This window comes from Tenrec ecaudatus, chromosome X, assembly GCF_050624435.1.
Source record: "Tenrec ecaudatus isolate mTenEca1 chromosome X, mTenEca1.hap1, whole genome shotgun sequence".
In the NCBI taxonomy this organism is placed as follows: Eukaryota; Metazoa; Chordata; class Mammalia; order Afrosoricida; family Tenrecidae; genus Tenrec; species Tenrec ecaudatus.
This window is the reverse complement of record NC_134548.1, coordinates 18,915,873-18,939,858: the sequence shown is the minus strand read 5'-3', so window position 1 is coordinate 18,939,858 and position 23,986 is coordinate 18,915,873. Positions and strand designations below refer to the sequence as shown.

Here is a 23,986-nt window from a genome sequence, read left to right as displayed (position 1 = left end):
TATGATCATAGGGATGTCAGAAACAATTTACTGAAAGCATTAGATCTAAGAACAAGTTTTAGAATACTATAATCAAATTTTCTATTGAAATATTGAGGGTGGGAATGAAATAGATAGATGGTTCTCTCCTCTCATCATATCATCTCTGAGTCCAAGGCCAGTGGAGCAGTTGGCTTTAAACCAGTTATCTGTCATTTCCAAAGAAGTTCTAAAGGTGCCTGCAGCTTTCTTCCACTATAGTCGTGACTGGTGTCAGGGATGGAGTGATTCTGCTTTAGACCAACCCCTTAAAAGTCAATAACTGGGAACTAACTTTGTGCTTGTGTTATAAGTACTATTTAAGGGCAGAGGCCATGGATGGCCAGAGGGGAGTCATGACTTAAAGGAAGAGGTAGGAATCACAGCTTGAGCCAAGGAAGGGTATGGTGGTCTATGGAGTCAATGAGCCTACGATTTGTAGAATCCAGGATAGGGCAGGGTTGGCCAGGAAAGAGTCACAGAAGACTTAGCTATCACATGCTTCTGTAGCAAAAATAGCACAAATGGATAGTTTTAAGAACCTAAATTTATTTTCTCCTAGTGGAGAACAACAGTCCAAATCAGGACCTCAGCCATGAAGTTTCCTTCCCGGTTACTAGCCCACCTGGACATTCCTTGGTTCCTTGATGGATCTTCACATGGCATCTGTCTTCCCTGGTATACTCTTTATTTTTAAAAAGTATTAAATACTTTTCTTGGGGCTCTTACATCTCTTATCATGGTCCATACATTGATGCATTGTGTCAAGCACATTTGTACATATGTTGCCACCATCATTATCAAAGCATTTTCTTTCTACTTGGTCCCTTGGTATCAGCTTCTCATTTTCCCCCTCCCTCCCCCACCCACCCTCCCTCATGAACCCTTGATAAGTTAAATATTATCATTTTCATATCTTACATCATCCTCTGTAGCCCTTCACCCACTTTTCCATTGTTCCTTCCCCTGGGAGGGGGTTATAAGTTGATCCTTGTGATTTATTCCCCCATTCTACCCCCATCTTCCCCTAATCCTCCAGGTATCTCTATTCTCATTGTTGGCCTGAGGGGTTTATCTATCCTGGATTCCCTGTGTTTCAGGATCTTATCTGTAGCAGTGTGCATGTTCTGGTCTAATCCAATTTGTAAGGTAGAATTGAGGTCATGATAGTGGCGGGGGGGGGGGGGGAGCATTAAAGAACTAGAGGAAAGTTGTGTGTTTCATTGGCGCTATACTGCACCCTGACTGGGTCATCTCTTCCTTGTGACCCTTCTGTGAGGGAATGTCCAATTGTCTACAGATGGGCTTTGGGTGTCCACTCCTCACACACCCCCAATTCACATTGGTATGACTTTGTTCCCCCAGTAAACTCTTGCTTCTGCATCTAATCGTCTCTTTTTATAACTCAATTCAAAAGTTATTAGGTTCAGGACCCACCTTATTCCAGTATGACCTCAGCTCAGTTATGGGATTGATTACAGTAAAGTAAAATGTAGTATGGAAGATAATCTGCTCTAACCAAAGCCAATTGATTTGATCTTGTGATGAAATCAGATTATATAACCAAGATTTCAAGACATATTGATGGAGGATACAATTCACCACAACACCTAGAGAACATGAAAAAGCTAGCAAAAGGCAAAATCAAACGATTAGCCAAGCTTAAAAAACTGATCCATAAAAGGCAGGCTTTTGTAAAGGATGACTTGAAAAAGTCAACAAACACTTTCCATAAAACTGAAGTATAAAGTGAATGAAGTGGTCAACAGGTAGCCATGGTAGGGCTCTAGGAGTTGGTCAAAGGCATAAAACAATTAAAAAGTTTTTTTTTCTTTTGGTGTAGGAAGCATCAGGCTGATCAAGGTGTTTACTAATGGTTGACTATTTAGTCCCCTGCGGCTCTGTGTCTCTGCCCCCCCTGCGGCTCTGTGTCTATGCAGACAATAGCATTGCAAAATGACTATTATTTGTGACTTTGCTGCTAAAAGCATTGAGGGATAACTCAGTTATTTATGATCTCTTTGAGGCTCTCTTGAATCTTGCATATCCGTGTGACTGTCTCTGAACCTAGTGCTTTTATTATTCAAGGTAAAGAAACTGTGACTAGTTAAATAACATTTGCATAGATAAGAGGTAGGAATGTTTAAGTTCTTTGATGTTTGTTTTGTAACCAATTCCCTTGTGTAAGAAGAATATAAAAAGCAAGCTTCAAATACACTCGGGATTCCAGTCCATCAGATTGGAGTCCTCCCAATCCCATGCTTTGTACATAGCTCTTTATTTTCCTTTCATCTGCACGCCTCGTTTCAAACCCAGCTTGATGAGGGATAGCTGGTCTAAATCCCCGCATTTTGGGGCTCAAACTTAATTCTATCCCCAATCTAAGAACAACTGGTTTTTATGACATGACCTTACTTGATATCCTCATGAAGAGCACACTGTTGATATGAGTGTTGGAATAGAATCTGGGTGTTCCTAAAGGCTTGTCTTGAAACAGGCAACCATCTAAGTGAGGCATCAAGTATATCCGCATGGAAAAAGCACACCAGCCTTTGTGATTAAAGGGCTGTAAATAGTGGAATCCAAACACAAAGGAAGAAATGGTATCAGAGTTTAAATGATGAACACCTTGTTTGCGAAGGCTGTGGATGACAGCTGGGTGAAACAGACATATAGAAAGGTGACCCCAATTCTACCTTGCAGACCTGGTTATACCAGAGGATGTACAGCGGTGCAGTAGGGATCTGGAAACACAGGGAATCTAGGACGGATGAACCCCTCAACACCAGCGATGGGAGTGGCGACACCAGGAGGGAAGGGGGTGTAAAAAGGGAGAGCCGATCTTGGGGATCTATGTGGAACCTCCTCTCTGGGTGATGAGCAATGGGAAGGTGGGTGAGGGGAGAGGCCTGGCAGTGTAAGATAAGATAAAATAATTATTTATAAACTATTAAGGGACCAGGGGAAGGGGGAAGCGGGGAGGGAGGGGGAGGGAAAAAAGGAAACCAAGCTGATTCCAGGAACCCAAATGGAAGGCGAATTTTGAGAATGACGAGGGCAACGAATGTATAAGGGTGCTTTGCTCAATTGATGTATGTATGGATTGTGATAAGAGTTGTATGAGCTCCAATAAGGATTAATTTAAAATTTTTTAAAAGAAAGGTGAAACAGAGACACATTATAAATCAGATATATGAATGGATTTTTGGCTCTCAATTTTAGCACACATGAAGAGATCACTGAAGAAATTGGTGTTGGAGCATAGTGTGTTGAAGAAACAGGATGATGCCTGGTTATCAGAAAGAATAGAATCTGGGGGTTCCTAAAGGCTTGTCTTCAAACAGGAAGCCATCTAAGTGGGCATCATCTAAATCCACACGGAAGAAACACACCAACCTTTGTGATTCAAGGGTTGTACATAATGAATTCCAAATACAAAGGAAGAAATTATATCAGAGATTAAAGTATGAACACCCGGTTTGCAGAAGGCTGTCGGTAACAGTGGAAGCCCCAAATCCATTGGCAGGATCCCCCCAGGGATTAAGCCTCTGTGAATCACTTCTGACCATAGGTCAAGGACGTGAACAGCCAAGGACGTGATCAGAGGGTATTGTAAAGATGATTATGGCAGACATAATTAGGTTAAAATGGAATACCTCGTTAATTGATCGTCGTCTGTCACATTTTAAAGTTGTTTCCGTTTTCACTACTTTCTGCTTTCTTTTTTTAATTATGTACCCCAAAAAACATAGAACCTAAACAGGAAGTGCACAATCACGACCACAACAAAACAGCAATGACTAGACAAAACAGAGGAAACACCTCAACGGAAAAGAAAGCAGAGTCTCTAAGTCTTCCCCTGTTTGCTTTTAATTCCCTGGTTGTTTCCCTGTCTATGGCATTGTTTGCTCACGGCTCCTTCCCCTTAGCTCCTCCCTTGGCTGTCTGGAGACCTGAGAAACCCCCTTGGGCAGCGAGAAACAAGGCAGGCAAACTTGAGCACTCTCCATCCCTTCACACAGATCACTTGGTAGAGGGCAGAAGCCTTCCAAGCTCAAGCTTCTTTGATCACAATCTCTGCCCTAATTACTGGCTGGACCTGAAGTTATGCAGACAGAGGGGCAGCCACCAGGAAGCCAGTTTACAAAGTGAGCATAAGAAGTTAGCAACTTAAAAAAAAAAGGTAGCAACTGAGCAGAGACCTCAGGAGCCACATAGTGCAGGGGAAATCAATCCGGACAGCTGCGTTTTCTGGAAAGCCTCATGAAAGTTGATCAGAACTGAGTAACTGTGACAGTATATTTTCTAAGGTCCAGTGTTCAACAAAAAAATGTAAATTATACGAAGAAAAATTATTTTTAAATGTAATTGTATACTGTCTTGGAGCGGGCCCAGATTTTTGATTTAGCAAAGTCATTCAGATATAGAAATATGTTCAAAGAACTAAAAGACAACAATAACTCAACTAAGCAAGAATTGCAACAGAGAGATTCTAACTAGAAATACGAAACGAATGGCGCTTCTGGTTAAATAATATGATACTCAAATTGGAAAAAAAATTTGCTGGATGGGCACAACAGCAAATGTGTGATGCCAAAGAAATCCTTCCATGAATAGGAAGGCCAATCAATAAAAATAACCCAACTGGGAGAACAGCAAGAAAAACACATTCGAAAAGTAGGTCACAGTGGAACAAAGTTAAATCCCCAGAGTTAAAAAGCACCATTCACTGGCAGAAGAAAGGGCCAGTGGAAAAACATCTTCATTTCAAGCTTTGTATTCTTTCCCTGGTGGCTGGTGAGTTAGGTGCTGGGCTGCTAACGGACAGGTCAGCGGGGTTCAAAGCCACCAGCTACTTGGTGGGAGAATGACGACACTGAACACTCCATAAAGGTCTACACCCTCAGGAACCTTATATCGAGTCACTGAGTTGGAACTAACTGGTTGGCAGTGGGATCCAGTTTAAAAGATCATGGCACCCACTCACCAGTGAACTGACATGAGGATACAATTAATTAAAACATGCAAAGCACTTAAAACAGCATCTGGCACACTGCACACGCCTGCTAACGTTAGCGCCATCATCCCCCTCCTCACATACTTTCGGCTAGGGGAAGAAAAAAAAGACCACCCTAATACCACTGAGAAAGTTTCCTACAGTTAAGCTAGGAAGTGGAGGAACCAATGCGTGGTACCTGTCATTGGATGAAAATGACATAGCATCCGCTGTGGGACACTGATGACCTCAACAAATACCTCGGAGTCACCTAAGAATCGCATCATTATTTCACGTCCTATTGTGAAAAGTCTTTTTTCTTTTTGTCTGCAGGAGAAAAACGAGGCCGTCTACTTCCATATAGATTTACGGTGTAGGAAATTGCTCTGTTCTGCCCTATGCGGTCACTATGCTTCGGAATGCACTTGACAGCAGTGGGTGGGTGTTCTTTTTTTAGGATCTTCCAAGTTTCTACCTTAGTGTGAAATATCTTTTTCTATTATTCAGAACTACATCTGGAAATAACTTGAATGTGTGCATCATAATAATCTCTCTTTCTCTCTCTCAAATACATTGATGTTAAGAGTGTGGAACCCATAATTAGACTGAAGATCTGAATCACATAAATGTCAGAAATAAGAGTTATCAAAACATAACACAGACTTCGCCAAACCAAGATAACTGGCACCGCCGACTACGCTTGACTTGAGGGGAATTACAAAGTTTGATCCAACGAAATTTCACGCCCCACCAACATATTTATATCCATGTCACTTTGGGTTTTGTTTGTCTGTTTGTGTTGTACTCACTCTGTCTTGGGAACTGCTTTTCTGAGCCAGAAGAAATCAGACTGTGCTAAATACTTGCGGGTTTGCAGGACGTTGCCGAAGTAGTCAGATTCCGAAAACTTGATCTGAATGAAACAAATCACAGGTAAAGAGTTGGCTCTGAAGCAGGAATCCAGTGTGCCACTGCGAGGCCAGCCAGAAAAGGTTGCCTGCACAGCATCTCGGCTGTTACCATTACCATTTAACCCAGCATTCACCAGGCCATGCAATTTAATCTCACCGATTTTCTTTTAAAATAAAAAGCTCAAAAAATCAATATGGTCCTTTCTGAATCACAGCCGAAAATGAAAAGCTGCAGTAATTTATAATGCGTTTCAGTTACTTTATAATTGAAAAATCTACGTTAACCTTTACTGAACATATTATCTTGGGTTTGGCAATTTCTGGGCTCTCATGAATCTTCGATCTTTTCTAAAATCTGTACTTTATTTGTCACAGAGGTGCTTCTAATAGCAGTCAGTTCCATCAGATAAAACCCAATTTACATCGGCATTTGTTCCTAAAGGAAGGAAAAGGAAGGCCAGAGACATCTTCCCCCCACCCCACTAAGCACAAAGATTCGCCAGAAGAGTTCACTAATTGACAGAATAGATCTGTTGACCTTCAAAGAGGCTGGGGTCACTTTAACTTCGTGAAATTACACTAGCAAATAAATCCTGGATGATATATAGAATGTTGATAACTCACACAACAATAATGTCTATTAAAAAAAGAAAAGAGATAATTGATTATTGAGTTTCTCTTCTTTTTTATAGGAGAATGGCAGGCAGTTTCCATTGTGTAGATACTCCAGCTACAGGAATAGCACTATTTAACCGAGAAGTCATACATAATATCCATGTTACAGTCAAAGCAATGGTTCACAATAATCTCTAATGCATTCATTTACAAATAGGTCACTAAAGGGGGAACCGATTATAAGGATCTACATATAACCTCCTCCCTGGGAGACGGACAACAGAAAAGTGGGTGAAAGGAGACGTCAGACAGTGTAAGATATGACAAAACAATAATAATTTATAAATTATCAAGGGTTCATGAGGGAGGCGGGAGGGAGGGGAAAAATGAGGAACTGATATCAAGGGCTCAAGTAGAAAGCAAATGTTTTGAGAATGATGACGGAAACAAATGTACAAATGTGCTTGACACAATAGATGTATGGAGTGTGATAAGAGTTGTATGAGCCCCCAATAAAATGATTAAAAATAAATAAAATAGGTCACTGTGGCAAATAAAATTTTTAAAACACAAATGTAACTGTCTAAGAGCAACCAAGTTCTGATTAGCTACACATTTTTGTAGCTTTAAACCCTAAGATACTTCTTAAAAGTTAAAAATTAAAATAGAACAAATGTATGCATGGGAAATACAGAGGCAGTACGTTATGGATATGAACAGGTAGCTGCATACAGCTTGACGGAGGCTTGGCTGTCGCCAATGTCTGCCTCCTGTTTACCTCCTTCCATTTGGTGCTTATTATTCATCTCAACAACCTTGTGGGCCAGGCCAAAATCTAGAGAAAGGAATTAAGTCACTAAAGTGGTAAGGGAGAAGGGCAGAAACGAAAAGATCCATTCCTGGCATCTTCAGGTTCTGTTTTGTTCATCAAGTATATCGATAAGACTTTAAATTGTCCTTCCCGAAAGCCCTGGGTGGGGTGGGAAAGGAGACTGATAAATCAAACAAGGCATATTCAAAGAATGGAAAACCATACAGCAGTTTCAATGAATCATCTGCATGCATGAAAACGAAATCATCTCAGAAGCAATACTGAGTGAATGAGGCAAGGTATGCATATGAGATCATTTAAAGTTTTACAATATGAATAGAAATACTAGACAATACATGCCTATGCAATAAAGCTATAAAGAAATACGTGGAAAGTATAAACTCGACATTCAGGATAGTGTTTATCTAGAGAAGAAGTGGGCTGGGCAGCAGGGGCTTAGATCAAGGATGTTTGCACAGGAATTTCAAATGCATCTGTTTTCTTCATTTAAAATGTGTGTGCCCAAGTATAAAGTTATCATAGCAATATGTTTAGTATTTGTTAAAGCTGGAGATGTTCAACATATTGCATTACATACTTTTCCATATATTTATGTTGCTTCATAATAAAAAGAAATCCTGCAACTGATTGCATTTTACCATAGCAGTTCTCTCTTAGCCTCAGAAGAAACAGAGTATGCACCGTGGCTTAGGAAGCAAATTTTTTTAAAAAACAATTTATTAAGGGCTCATACAACTCTTATCACAGTCCATACATATACATACATCAATTGTCTAAAGCACATCCGTACAAGGAAGCAACTTTCATTTGCAATCTGGATGACATTTTTAAAACTTGTGTCCATTGTTCAACCTGAAAAGGCTTTTTCAGCTTTTGTTCCCAAGATAGTTCTGCCAGAACTTTCAGAATATGATTGTAACTCATGGAAAATTCAGATTGTGCCCTTGGGTTCGGAATGTTTCTGGACAAGTCTCCCACAGGAATCTCTTTCAAAATGATTAACTTTGAGGGGTGGGGGAAATAGTAATATCAGTGATCATCGTTCCCTTCAAAAGAGTTTGCTAACTATATTACTTTCCTGTTCCCTATGAAAAATTGGCATTCAGCTTGGTCTAGGGGAATTAAACAAAAAGCTATCCAAATATTTCATAAAGAAAAGCATAAATACTACCCCGTTCCCCTTCTTCCCACTCCTAGGAGCTACTAATCAACTTTGATCTTATAAAAACGAAGAGTCTCAAATCTAAACATACAAGTACTTTAGATAAATAAGTTTCTACCACAGCCATGAAAATAATAAGGGGGAACAAAACACAGAAAGAGTAAATTACATTTTGCCAACAGCTTATCTATGATTAGAGGAGCATTTTCTAAATGGCTTTAATTATTCAATTGATAATTTGCTAACTTGTAATTAATCAAATCCAGTTACCGTATATACTCGAGTATAAGCCGACCCGAATATCAGCCAAGGCACCTATTTTTACCCTGAAAACTGCTTTAAAAATGCCATGAAAACTTGGCTTATACACGAGTATATATGGTATGGGGGGAAAAAAACCAGATAATGAATGTTGTTGTTGTTGTTGTTGGGTACCACTGACATGATTCCCACTCATAGCGAACCCCATGAGACAGCATAGGACTTCCCCCATAGAGTTGTCTAGGCTATAATCTTTTAAGGCAACTGAAAGTTCAAACTTTCGGTTAAGAGTAAAACACTTAGCTACTCTGCCACTAGGACTCCTGAAAATGGGTAACAAGAGATATATTTTATGTTTCCCTCAGAGACCAGTGTCGGGGAAGGGACCAGTAGCTTATAGTCGTTTATGAAAGGGATAACGAGATTTGCCAAAGTCACGTGGTCCAAATCTGTCGCGTCTACTTCAATGCTATTTCCATTGATTCTAGTTAAAACAACTGGTGATTCAACACGAAAAAGACAGGGAAAGAGGAGGAGAAGAAATGGGTATGGCAGCAGAAGCAGTGATTTAAATGCATTCTGGCACTTAATGAAATGTTACACAAGTGTAAACATAATGACAACAAAGACTGACTGATCAAACTGTGCGAAATATAAACATCAGCATATAAAATTATATAAAGCACTATGGGTATGCAAAATTACTTACAGAAAGGCAACATAAGAAACGACGAGTAAATATTATGTCCTGAAACTATTATTATAGGGACTTTTTCATTCCTTTTATCTGTTGCACCAGTTGCCTGCCACGTGACAACATATTTGATAATTTCAAATATTTCTTTTTTTAAATCATTTCTTGGGGGCCCGTACAATTCTTATCACATACCATCCATCCATCCATTGTGTCAAGAACATATGTACATTTGTTGCCATCATCATTCTCAAAACATTTGCCTTCTACGTGAGCCCTTAATGTCTGCTGAAATTTCAAATATTTCAACAAAAACTTGAGTAAGAAAAAACTGTGCAAACCAGCCATCATTTGGAACGTTCTGCCTGTTGTATAGGTAGCACCAATGAATGCTTCTTGAATGTTTGGAAACAACCTGCAATCTTTAAAACAACATGGTTTAAACCCTGCAAGTAATAATAATGGGCTCAAATGCTGCTTTCCTTTCAGATAGGGTGAAATCCTGATCGAGTTGATAGATTTCAATCTATTTCATCTCCAGGCTTTTCAATTGAATGACTTTGGGCGAACTAATTGGGGCTGTTCATTTCCTACGAACAGCTGTCCAGATCGTCCAATTCAAGGGAGTTTTCTTGGAAATCCTAACGTGGACACCTAGCACCACATGCCAGAAAACCTATTATCTCCAAAGATGAAGAACCTTCAAGAAGGGCAGACCAAGCCTGGGGGGTGAGAGTTACAGGGACTCTGCTCTGGCCAGGCAAACACTCAAAGATGGAAGCCAATGTGTGGGTTTGGGTGTGGGAGCTTCCTGCCCGCCTGTGCTCCACAGTGCTGCAGCGGGCGATCGGAAACTACGTTTGGCAGGTCCCACTGCTGTGGCTGGAAGCTGGTTGGTTCAACACCAGGGCTTCCCGTTTCAATGCCCACTCTTAGATCTCCTGGGCCATGCAGACCAGAGATCAGTTGGGGGAGCTGAGGGCAATGTTTGCTTTTGGAGGGCTGGGGTTTACTGGGGCAGGTGGCTGGGGGCATTTTTTTTAACCAAATAGTACGGCTTTCAATATTGTAACCAGTTTTAAGGCACGTTCCATCTGATTATCACCTCGCATGCTGTCAGTTGTACATTCTCTCTGCGTGTACGCACTAGCCAGACCATCTCAAGGTACATCCCTCCGCACCCCCCAACTGGTTTTTAAAGCTGCATCGCAGAGATTACACATGTTCACATACTATAGATCTCTATGAGGATATTTCTACATATGTGTGTGTAGTACCGAAAGCAGCAAAGATCTTCTCTAAACAGAACTCCTATCCAATTCTTCTCAGGCAATGGGGACCGGCTGTGATTCAGACGTTAGCCGCTACTTCAATTCTCCACTGGCTTCCTAAGAAGGAGTACAGTGCCGGCTCGTTGCCGATGGCCTCTTGGCTACCTGCCCACCCTTGCTTCCACACAGGGCTGGGAACCTGAAACTAGGTTTCTCAAGTCCATTGTCAGTTGACTTCCTACTAATAGTAGACACTGGGCAGGGAGAGGAGAGGTGGTCCAAAGGGCAGGGATGGTCTTGTGTTCTCCCCCTCCCGACCCAGTACATTCCCTTTGCCTCTCCTTCTCCACCCCTGGATCTTTGTTCTTGTGGCAATGACTGCAGGGATGTTCAGGACCCCTTCCAAAACCCTACCTCCAAAAGCCTAGCCAAAGCCTAGCTCTGCTCTCCTGCATGGTGGGGCCGTCACTTCCTAGCTGTCATACCCATAGGCGAAGGGAACTAGCTACTTCCTAAAGTTACTACTTGGGAGTTTACCTCATCCTCCTTTTTTGCCTTCCAACGTATTTCCTGTTTTAAGTCCTTACTTTGAAATGCATCATGTGACTTTTGCTTTCCAGACTGATCCAACAATTCCCCCCCATTGACATGGCTCTGCTCTTGTCCATCAAAAATTCATGACATGCACCACTTTATCGGCTAACTAGAAAATGGACGGATGGCTACCTTGTTAGGCTAACTGCTGGACTTTCCGGCGTGCTGCGGCCAGTTTTCAGAAAGAGCACTGCCTTCCCTCTTACTCTTTTCACAGAAGTTTCACAGTCTGAAATCTGAATGGCCAATAAACATATGAGAAAATGTTCCCGTTCATTAGCCATAAGAGAAATGCAAATCAGAACAACTATGAGATATCACCTAACACCCTCAAGGATAGCCCAATTCAAAAAAACAGGAAGCAACAAGTGTTGGAGGGGCTGTGGTGAGATACGAACTCTCATCCACTGCTGGTGGACCTGTAGGTATGTACAGCCACTATGGAAATAGATTTGGCAATTTCTCAAACAGATGGAAATTGAGTTACAATATGACCCAGCAATCCCTCTACTGAGCATATACCCAGAAGAAGCAAGAAACAAACCATTGTGGCACAGTTCACAATTGCAAGGAGTTGGAAACAACCCAAATTTCCATCAACAGGCAAATGGATTAAAAAACTGTGATACATACATACAATGTAGTACTATGCATCCCTAAAAAGCAGTGATGAACGCATGAAGCATTTCAATGCATGGGAAGAACTGGAGGAAATTATGCTAAGTGAAATGAGCCAAGCACAAAAGGGCAAGTACAACATGAGTCCGCTGAGGTAAGTTTATTTATATAAAAAAAAGAGAGAACAGAAAGGTAAGTGCAAAAGGTGCACAGGGAAAAAGCTACTGTATACAAACACTCCAGGGGTGAGGTCCAGACAGGATGGCAGGGGTCAGACCAAAAGCAGGGGTAGATATGGTAGCCAACTAAAACGGGGGTGGAGGGAGGAAAGGGGAAAAGGGGAGAAAAAAGATGTGTGATGGGGAAGAGGGCACTGACCCACCCAAGGGGAGGGTATTGGTTGTGTTTCCGCAGCGAAAGAGGGACCAGATATAATGCCAGTGTAAGATGACTACAGTGTGCTGGCAAGGAGTGGGGAGCCAGTGGAGGGGCCTGAGGGCTCGGCCCCCAAACCAGCTACGTGGACAACTGCCCCTCACCCCAGAAGAACTTACTTGAAAGGATGGCACTGAAACTGCAGCTAGGGGAGAGGGGCATGTCCGATCAGCACAAATAGGAGCAAAAGAAGGAAGAGGAAGAGAGAGTGGAGCACATCCTGGCCCATCAAGCCTGGAGGATGATATCCCCGCTCTAAACAGCCAATGGACAAAGTGGACAATATGGCTGATCCCACTATGAGACACACCGTCCCTTGATAGGACAGGGCCCTAAGGGGGACAACACCGGAGAGTCAGGGCCGGGACTGGCCCAAACTGATCCTGTGACACTGAGGCAAAACCTAAAAGCGTGTGAGACACAGCAACCATAGGAGCAGAGCAGGGAGCCCCCGAGGGAGTACAAAGGACAGACTCTAGGGCCAGAGCATGGTACCCCGTTAGACCTGACTGAAGGACACGCCTAGAGATTTAAAAAATCAGTCCTTTATCTATTTACAGGTTTTCTTTAAATTTTTTTTCTTTTAATTAATTTATTCTTCTATGGGTAAATGGTTTCCTTTTTTGTTGTCATCGCTGTGTTCTCACTCATTGCCTATCTTGCTATGGCTTGATTTTTTGCTGCATATTATTATCTCTACAGATCTATCTAGATAAGATAGACTGGATGAATAGTCTGGAGGAGAAAACAACGGGACCAATGGTCCGGGGGGACATGGGAGAGGGGGAGGAGGGGGCAAGGAGGTGGTGCTGATGAACCCAGGGACAGGGGAGCAATAAGTGAGCCAAAATCAGTAGCAAGGAGGGTGTGAGTGGCCTGGTAGGGATTCAGCAAGGGCAAGGTAACCGAGAGAAATTACTGAAACCTAAATGAAGGCTGAGCATGATAGTGGGACAAGAGGAAAGTAAAAGGAAATAGAGGAAAGAAGTAGGTGACAAAGGGTATTTATAGAGGTCCGAAGACTGGAATGTACATATGTAAATATATTTATTTGAGTGTGGGGAAACAGATCGATGTGCATATATTTATAGGTTTAGTACTAAGGCAATAGGTGGACATTGGGCCTCCACTAAAGCACTTACTCAATGCAAGAACACTTTGTTTTAATAAATTGGCATTCCAGGATGCACACCTTCCCAACACAATTGCTGAAGAAAAATATGTACATAAGCAAATGTGGTGAAGAAAGCTGACGGTGCCCGGCTATCAAAAGATATAGCGTCCGGGGTCTTATAGGCTTGAAGATAAACAAGAGGCCATCTAGCTGAGAAGCATAAAAGCCCACATGGAAGAAGCCCACCAGCTTGGCTGACCACGAGGTGTAGAAGGGACCAGTTCTTAGACATCAAAGAGCTAAAAACCATATCAGTGGGTGCCTACCTTCTTGACACAACTACTGAAGACAAACATGTGCATAAGGAAATGTGGTGAAGAAAGCTAATGGTGCCCAGCTATCAAAAGCTATAGCATCTGGGGTCTTAAAGGCTTGAAGATAAACAAGTGGCCATCTAGCTGAGAAGCATCAAAGGCTACATGGAAGAAGCAAACCAGTCTGTCTACCCCAAGGTGCAGAAGGGACCAGTTATCAGACATCAAAGAGCTAAAAGCCTTATCAGTGGGTGCCCAGCTCCCTGATACGATCAATGAAGACAAGCGTGTGCATAAGCAAATGTAGTGAAGAAAGCTGATGGTGCCCAGCTATCAAAAATACAGTGTCTAGGGTCTTAAAGGCTCGAAGATAAACAAGTGGCCATCTAGCTCAGAAGCGACAAAGCCCACATGGAAGAAACACGCCAGTCTGTGTGACCACGAGCTGTCGAAGGGATCAGGTATCAAGCATCAAGGAACAAAAAAAATCATATCATTGAAAATGTGGGTGAGTGCAGAGTGGAGACTCAAAGCCCAATGGTAGCCAACCGGACATCCCTTACTAAAGGGTTGTGGGGAGGAGATGAACCAGGCAGGGTGCAGGGTAGTAACGAAACATATAACATTCCTCTAGTTATTAAATACTACTCCCCACCACCACTATCATGATCCCAGTTCTACCTTACAAATCTGGCTAGACCAGAGGATGTACATAGGCACAGATAGCAACTGGAAACACAGGGAATCCAGGACAGATGACTCCTCCAGGACCAGTGGTGAGAGTGGCAATGCCTGGAGGGTGGAGAGAATGTAGGGTAGAAAGGGGGAACTGATTACAAGAATCTACGTATATCTTCCTCCCTGGGGGAGGAACAGCAGAGAAGAAGGTGGGGGGAGATGTCGGACAGTGTAATCTATGACAAAATAATAATAATGATGAAGGGTTCATGAGGTGGGGGGAGTGGGGAGGGAGGGAGAAAATGAGCAGCAGATATTAAGGGCTCAAGCAGAAAGGTAAATGTTTTGAGAATGATGATGGCAACAAATGTACCTATGTTCTTGACACAATGGATGTACGTATGGATTGTGATGAGAATTGTACGAGCGCCCAATAAAATGATTTTTAAAAAAAGAGTCTTGGGTTTTTTATGGCTGAACCCACTATGAGACACCACGTCCCTCGCTGACCCATGACCCTATGGGGGACAACACTAGACTCGGTGTCAGGATGGGCCCGGTCTGACCCCGCAACACCCGGGCAAAACACTAAAGGTGTGCAACAGGGCAACAGGGGGAGGAGAGCAGGGAGCTCCCAAGGGAGTGCAAAGGATAGACTTTGGGGCCAGAGCATGGCACCCCATCAGACTAGAGGTCAAAAATCAGATATTGATCTATTACAGGTTTTTCTTTCTTTTTAAAAGTTTTAAAAAATTTTTTCTTTTATCATTTTCTTGGTCATTGGTTTTCTTTTTTGTTGTCATCGCTGTCTTCTCTTTTGTCACTTTGTCTTGCTCTGCCTTGCTTTGTGGTACATATTATTATCTCTGCAGATCTATCTAGGTAAGAAAGGCTATATTAACAGTCTGAAGGAGAAAACAATGGGACCCATGATTCCAGGGAACATGGGAGAGGGGCAGGCAAGGGAAAGGAGGTGGTGTTGACCAACGCAGGGACAAGGGAGCAACAAGTGATCCAAAACTAGTGGCAAGGAGGGTGTGAGAGGCCTGGTAGGGATTCAGCAAGGGCAATGTAACCGAGAGAAATTACTGAAACCCAAATGAAGGCCAACCATGATAGTGGGACTAGAGGAAAGTAAAAGGAAATAGAGGAAAGAATTCGGAGGTAAAGGGCATTTATAGGGGTCTAAACACAGGCATGTACATATGTAAATGTATTTGTATGGGATGGTAGGGAATAGATCGATGTGCATATATTTATAGGTTTAGTACTAAGGCAGCAGATGGACATTGGACCTCCACTCAAGTACTTACTCAGTACAAGAGCACTTTGTTCTATTAAACTGGCATTCCAGGATGCACACCTTCCCAACACGATTGCTGAAGACAAATGTGTGCATAAGCAAATGTGAAGAAAGCTGATGGTGCCCGGCTATCAAAAGATAAAGCATGTGGGGTCTTAAAGGCTTGCAGGTGAACAAGCAGCCTTCTAGCTCAGAAGCAACAAAGCCCACATGGAAGACGCACACCAGCCTGTGTGATCACGAGGTGTCAAAGGGATCAGATATTAGGCATTAAAGAACAAAAAATCTATCATTGTAAATGAAGGTGAGTGCAGAGTGGAGATCCAAAGCCCATCCTAGGTAACTGGACACCCCCTTACAGAAAGGTCACAGGAGACGAGCAAGCCAGGGTGCAGAGTAGCAACGATGAAACAACAACTTTCCTCTGGTTCTTAAATGCTTCCTCCCCTCCCCCCCCCCCACTATCGTGATCCCAATTCCCTTCAGTAACAGTTGTGAGAGTGACGATACCTGGAGGATGGAGGGAGGGTGGGGTGGGAGAAGGGGAAACCAATTACAAGGACCTACATATAACTTCCTCCCTGAAGGATGGACAACAGAAAAGTAGGTGAAGGGAGACATCGGAAAGTGTAAGATATGACAAAATAATAATAATATATAAATTATCAAAGGTTCATAAGGGAGGGGTGAGCGGGGAGGGAGGGGGAAAGAGGAGCTGCTATCAAGGGCTCAAGTAGAAAGAAAATGTTTTGAGAATGATGTGGGCAACAAATGTACAAATGTGCTTGACACAATGGATGTATGTATGGATTGTGATAAGAATTGGATGAGCCCCCCAATAAAATGATTTTTTCAAAAATCTTGGGTTTAATGGTATAAGTGCAGGTTCTGGAGAGACAAAGAAACATAGCCAACATGGATCTTGTTTGGCATCTGGTTTCTTGTCTCAAAAGGCGGGGCTTTCTGTGAGTCCTTACATTTGGGACATCCAGTTGGTCTGGCAATAGCAGCCAACAAAACTTGATCAATTAAATGGTGCGTGGACCCTCAATGTGCCTGCTTTGATCAAGCTTTGAACAATAGCATCTGTTCAAGATTTGAAGGACACGGGCACTGTGCAAGCTTATTCCCCAAACAAAATCATCTACTATTAGATGTGTCAATGGAGGATGTCATGGTGAACGCTTATATTATGTTTACTGGATGCCAGGGTTCTCGCTACTGCGATTCAATCTTCACAGAATCCCTGAGGGAGGAAAAGATGTGTTTTCCGATGGTCTTAGGCAACCTCTGTGAAAGGGTCATTCGACCCCCACCCCCATAGGAGTCGCGACCCACAGGTTGAGAACTGCTGCTCTAGGTGCTTGCTTTAACATTTGTAAAATCTCATCTCATCTCTAGTATACAAATAACCAAAGGAAAACTCATTGGCATTTAGTAGCTTGCCTAAGGTCAAACAAGTACGTGGAAAAGGCAGAATGCAGACCTGGGCCATGACTCCAAAGCCTGTGTTCTTACCCACTTGAAAATATGCATTCCCCTCCTCTCGTCTCATCTCCCTTCCCAGCCAGCTCTAATGAAATCATCTCCACTAAATCGCCAAAAACCAATTCATCTGTTTCTCCAGCAGAGCTGCCTGGCAAGGACTCTGCAGAATGCCTTCCTGAAGGCTGACCTTCCAGAACCCCACATTTCAATCCTGGTGCTGATAACTGTGTGGCAGTGGGCATCTGTAAGTCTCTACCTCCTCTCCTGCACCCTGGAGATACCACCACCAACTTCCCAAGATTGCTCGGGGATTAAAAGGTCATGCACATCACTGTGGCAAGTGTCTCGGTATTCTTAATGATCATGATAAACATGGGACTTCTCAGCATCGCCAAAACAGCATGCAGTAGCCTGGGGATGCTGTAAAGCCCAGTCATTTTCTTCCATGGAAACTGGATCAATATTTTGGAATGCCATATCCTGGATCCCAGTGGAGAAACTTTCTAATTAAAGTTTTTCTCGCACTTTTGAATGGTACTGTAAAATCCCAATGCTCATCTACAACGCTATTTGCTTTCACATGTGCAACTTGTAGAACCACGCTTTCAGGAAAAAGCGACACCTCAGAATCACAGTTATTTAAAGTATCCCCTATGACCACTCTTTCAAGAAAATCTAATGAATGGTAAAATGAAGCTTTAGTGAAGATGAAAAATTCCTTATCAGCATTATTTAAAGCAAAGAAAGAACAATGCAACAGAAAGGGTTTGTAATGAGTACTAGGAAAATACATGCCCAAATTATTGGAATAAAAAATAATTATTTTTTCCCATCAGTTGCTACTGCAAATGCATAGTCCAACTCACAGTAAATTATTGTCATATATATATATATATATATATATATATATATACACTTAATTTGCCAAAACACTCATAAAATTTAATGAAGTTAACTCCTAGCAGGCAAATTTATTACGATTCATTTCATATGAATGAAGCAAATGAAGATTATTTAACAAAAAGGGGTTTTTTTTGGACACTAACTGCCAAACACTCCATTTGCTTAATTCTTGCCTTTATGACCAGATTCAAGTGAATGTAAGGCCTTGACTTTATGATGCTCACCTAGCTATGCTTTCTTTCTGACACTTCCTTTCTTTGGAATCTGCTGTCACTCTTGTGATATGCTTGGCATAGGCAAGCTCATATCTGGCCAAGGGATGAATCCAAAGTTGGTGCTTTTTGGCACTACCAAGTTTAATGACTTGGACTTGGGTTTGCTGAATGGTACACAGCCAGTAAAATTTGCCAGGGGGTGGGGGATATAGGAAAATTTAGTACTTACTGCTTTGAGGTCTTCATTAACATAAGTATCATTCATTATAAACTCAGGATAGCCGACTTTTGCCAAAACAGCTCTCGCCTATAAAAAACAGAAAAATGATATCAGTTAAATCATCGATATTCATAAGCTGTACAAATGCAACCGTCCTCTAGAAACCGTGTTTACTATCAACTATACACAAGCCACTGTGAAGAGGGGAGAAATTTAAGTTAGTCTCTGCCCTTAATATGCTAAAACTGTAATTAAATAAGTAAAATAACTATATACTAGATAATTGCCAGCTTTACTAGGAATAAAAATATTGCTATTCAAGTCCAGAGCAATGACCAATGGCTTTAGTTTCATGGAGTTGAGTCGTAGATAATAGTTAGGATTTCAACATGGTTTCCCTATTACATATGGCTGCTTTTAGGAGCCCTGAAGGTTCAGGGTTAAAGCTCTGAACTGCGAACAGACTGATGGCCACTTTGGACCCACCAACCACTCGTCAGGCAGGCAGTCTACTGCTCTACAGGTTACAGCCTGAGAAACCCTAGGTCCTAGAGCAGGTGTCCTCTAACTATGGCCCGTGGGACCCAGGCGGCCCACTGAGGACATTTTTCCAGCTCACCAGGTGTTTTTGCCCCATTTGATTCTTTACTTCAAAATAAGATTAAGTGCAGTATGCATAGGAATTTGTTCATAGTTTTTTTTTTAACTATAATCCGGCCCTCCAATGGGTCTGAGGGGCAGTGAACTGGCCCCCCGTTTTAAAAGTTTGAGGACCCCTGTCCTAGAGAGTCACTGACTTGGCCGCAGCTCCACAGCTGGGGGTGTGGGTTTGAGTAAAGTAGCTTTTGTACTACACGGGCGGCTAGTGGAGTCATTACTACAGAAACCCTAAGGTCTACAAAGCTTCAAATATTTACTATCGTGAGGCTTCCCCAACAATGTTAGGAACCCCCTGCTCTAGAGAATCTTGAAATTTTCCTCGCTCCCCTCCCTAGTTTCTGGGTTTCATAAAAACAATGGAACCACTCCAGGGGGCAGGTAAGGTCTGCTCTGACCTAGATTGCTTTCGCAAGTCAGTAGGTCCCTCCCCAGCATCCAGGATCTGTTGTTTCCTCCAGGCTAGCACTGTGGGCCTCTGGTGACCCACACCAGGGCTTGCCAAGAGCAGCTAGCCTGTGCTCAAAGCCTGCCACCCCTACCACTCCAGGCAGCCCTCAGTGCACACAAGGCCTCTTCACATCTGCTTCCAGGAGAGACCCAGCATAAGCCACGAGGCAACTCCCAAACTACTGGTTTTATTCCTGCAAAGCAAAATCCATAAGGACCTTTGCACACTGCTCTGAGTAGCGTTTTCTTTTTCCCCCTTTAGTCCCTTTCCATTTTCGCCATTCAGGAAATAAATGGAATAAGATAGCACATTTTCCTTATCTTCCTTGAGATAATTCAAATATTAAATATCAGCCCTGACTTGAAACTCGAGACTCTGAGAGAGAGGATTGTACAAGGGTGGAAGGACACAGTTCTAATGGGCTTTGCTGTTCCAGAGACTCCACTTTAGCGCAGATCAAATTCTACCTCCCAATCCTGGTGTGTTACGCACAAAAAAGCCTGATGCGACGCAGAGAGCAGATAACTAGAGGTTACAACGCTCTCCACTCTCCACACCAGGCTATCCTTCCTATGTCCAGATGTTACCTTGTTCTGAGACCGTTCTGTTATTGCACCTTCGCTGTACTTGATTCCTTGCTGTATTTTATCAGCTTACACAAGTCACACACATAATTATAGAATATACTGAGCTTCACAGAGTTTTCCCCAAAAGGAAAATATATGAGCTGAGTCATCTGCAACCATTTTCAGAACTCTGGTCTTTCTGGAGCAGACTGGTGAATTATGCATTGCTTTCCAAGCATCTCTGGGACCCCTACTGCATTGTGGACTTTCACAGAATCTATTACCTTTTGCACTGTACGCACAAGGCACCGAGTCCGTTTTTATTATTTATTTAGCATGTCTTGAAGGGAACGAGAACGGCAAGAAACAAAGAGTTCCTACTCATCACCCAAGGGCACATGCATAAAACAAAGTAATAATACTCCTAAGCAACATTGCCAACATCAGAGTAGAAAACGCCTCCTTCCCAACACGTGGCATCCACGTGTTCTTCTATGGAAATGCAACCAGTCCACCTGCGAAAAAACAAAACGAAAACCAAACCCACAGCCTTCAAGTTGATTCGGATCCCAGACTGTTCATTTTATGGCGCGGACATCCTCATCGTTTCTCCCACAGAGCAGTTAGTGGGTTTGAACCACCAACCTGGCAGTTAGCAGGCTAAACCCATAGCAGCCTCACCCATAGCTAGTATCAATTCCATGCCATCCTATCCCCACACCCTGTCTTTCTCTGAGAAGCTTATGAAGTTCATCTCCCAAAGTCCCTTGGGGATAAAACTCCAGGATCGTCTCTGCCAATGAGACACCCTCATAGGCGACGCTCAAGGCAAAAGAGAACTCTTTTATTGGCTCTTGGTAGCTACAAGCAGTCACAAGGGCATTTGCTGACAGCAGATCATGGGCAGTGCCACCAGCTTCCAAACATCCTCCTGAGACTGGCCCTTCAATGTGCCAGAAGTAAAGATCACTGGCAGCCTTCGCTCTTCTCTCGTGAGCCCTCCAATGGTGGCATAAGCCTCGAAATTCCCTAGATTCGACTTCTTCTCCACCTCCTTTCCTTAGAAGGGCATGGGATCTATGGAGTGACCTCTAATTGATAGACACACCCACACTTTAAGGCAAATAATCACTTCACTTTTTAACTTTTTCAAAATGGAAGAAGGCACTTTGGAGGCTTGCTGGCTTCCTGAAGGCAAAGTACGAGGGAGGCAGACCTGAAATCACTTACCCCAGTGGTTATGGCGGCAAGAAAGAAAGGCAGTTTCCCTTGCAAACACTGAGTGTCGTCACTATGTGAGGGGCTTCAAAAAGTTTGTGGGGAAAATGGAATTAAAGGATGAAAAATGTTCCACAAACATGTCCAAAGCTCTCGACTGACTGCACACTATAGACTACCATCAACATTTCCTATCCTACTTGCGGCAGATCAAAAACACCAGATTTTTCCATATCCAGAGGTTTCCACACTTAATTCACACAGGCGCCTCATGAGCAGCTGCGACTGGGACTCGTTCTTGCAGCCCGGCTATGTACAGGTTAGCTGGGTCCACTGGTTATGGGCAAAGGACTTCATTTTCTTTCTTCTGAAGCAAAGTGTCCGTTGTCTATCCAACATTCGGTCTGCTTTTGTTCTCTATAAGGACCTATGTTCTGCTCAGGCATGACAGTGGAACCAACATAAAACAAAACAAAACAAAACCTGGCTGCATTGCCCAGCCTCCTTTGCAGTTGAAGTTGGCGATGGGATGAGATTTGGGCCAATGTAAATAAAAGTACTTGGTACACTTCCACGTATCCTCATTAAAAGAGGAAAGAATCTACTGTGCTTCCTGCCTTTAGTCCAGGGTTTCTCAGCATCAACACAACTGACATTTGGGGCCAGATAATGAATACTTCGTCAGGAGGTGGAGGGTTTGTTCTGTCGATTGTAGGATGTTCAGAAGCATCTTTGACTTCTACCTACTAGAAGCCAGTATCAAGCCAGCCCACTCCAGCTGTTGACAACCCAAAATTGCTCATAACCCCTGGAAGCAAAACTGCCCAATAGAGACCAGTTGCTTTAAGTCTTTCTCCTTCCTTCCTTCCTGGAACACGGACGGACCTGGTCACGCATGCAAGGCAGAATACCACATGCGAAAGATGCAAGTATCACAAGCCGATAGCGTCTGGAGCCCATGTCAGGCCTGATTGTCTCTCTGTTCCCTCCGTGGTAGAAAATAATCCCCTTGTGTTTGTTTGAGACATTACAGGCCATATTTTTCATGAGTTGTAACCAAATGTAATCCTCACATAGAGTCTCCTCTTGATCAAATGGAAATTGAAAGACAAAAAAATACATCTTCCCCATGGTTGACTGTGAAGATTCAAGGTGAGCTAGCATGTAAAACTTTTTAGTGTCTGGTCCACCAAACCCAACACCCGCCCCCCCAAAAAATGGAACCCATTGCTATCAAGTTAAATTCAACTCATAGCAACCCTACAGGACATAGAACTGTCCCACAGGATTTCAGAGATTATGAATCTTTCATGAAAGCAGACTTGCCTGCCACATCTTTCTCCTTAGGAGGGGTTGATGAGTTCAACCCAGACCTTCAGGTGAGCAATCAAGTGCTTAATTAATTACTGCCACATCAGAACTCGCACCTAGTTCCGTGTGTTTTAGATTGCGTGAACAAAAGAGCAACACAATCTCTGAGGGTTTAGACTTTAGAGTAAGGACTGTATGGTTGTCTAGGGCAGTGGTTCTCCACCTCCCTCATGCCGTGACCCTTTCAGACAGTTCCTCATGTTGTGGTGACTCCCCCAACCATAACATTATTTTCGTTGCTACTTCATCACTGTGATGTTGCTACTGTGATGAATCGGGCGACCCCTGTGAAAGGGTCGTTTGACCCCCAAAGGGGTCACGACCCACAGGTTGAGAACTGCCAGTCTAAAGGATTTTTCACGGCAGTCCGGATGACCAGATTATATCCCTAAATACCTGAAGGACGCAGGGGAATCAAGTCACTATCATGGGTCCTGGTCAGGAACCCACAGTGGAGTGTTGGAAGAGGCTTGTGATGAATGGAGGTGCAGGTGTGTCCTTTTGATTCCTGGCACGTGGTAGTGGAAGATTTCGTGAGCAGAGCCGGACTCTGAGCATGAGCCAAGAGAGCCCAGGCTAGTCATCTCCCCTCCAAAAAGAGACAGGACTCTCTTGAGGGCAGCTATTTGCAGGCGTATGCAAATGAGCACAAGAAAAGACTACCAGAGTTCACTGCAGAAGAAAGCTAAGGCAGGTTTCTGTTTTCTTCTTTGTCCTTCCTGTTCCTCTTCTCCCACTTCCCAGGCCTCGTGGGTTCAGACCACCCACCATCCATTCATACGCAAATTGACCTTTCCTTGACAATATACAAACCCCCAACATCATCTGTCCCCTTACTCCTCCCCTTCCATCAAAGGGGCGTTTCCTCAAGGCAGCCAATCCCTTCGTTATCATTGGGGCCCCAAACGACATCATTTACATTTTATTATGAATAATAGCCATCTAATCTATTAGCTGTGAAGAGTTGCACATTAAAAGAGTAATTCATTAACCAATGAGAAATTCAATCACAAGGAAGGTTTCTGTCGCTGAGAGAAACTTCTTTCTGATCCTATTTCAAGGTAGACTTACAGCCTATTTC

General features: G+C 43.0%; 1 protein-coding gene across 1 annotated transcript in view; it reads right to left on the bottom strand.

Moving 5' to 3' along the window:
• Window positions 1-23,986, bottom strand: part of PHEX (phosphate regulating endopeptidase X-linked) — a 228,224-nt gene that overhangs the window by 75,387 nt on the left and 128,851 nt on the right. Inside the window, exons 13-14 of the mRNA XM_075538878.1 lie at window positions 18,652-18,729; window positions 5,824-5,927 (exon numbers count right to left, since the gene is read on the bottom strand). Of these exons, the coding sequence (XP_075394993.1) occupies window positions 5,824-5,927; window positions 18,652-18,729 (182 nt within the window). The remainder of the gene's footprint in view (window positions 1-5,823; window positions 5,928-18,651; window positions 18,730-23,986) is intronic.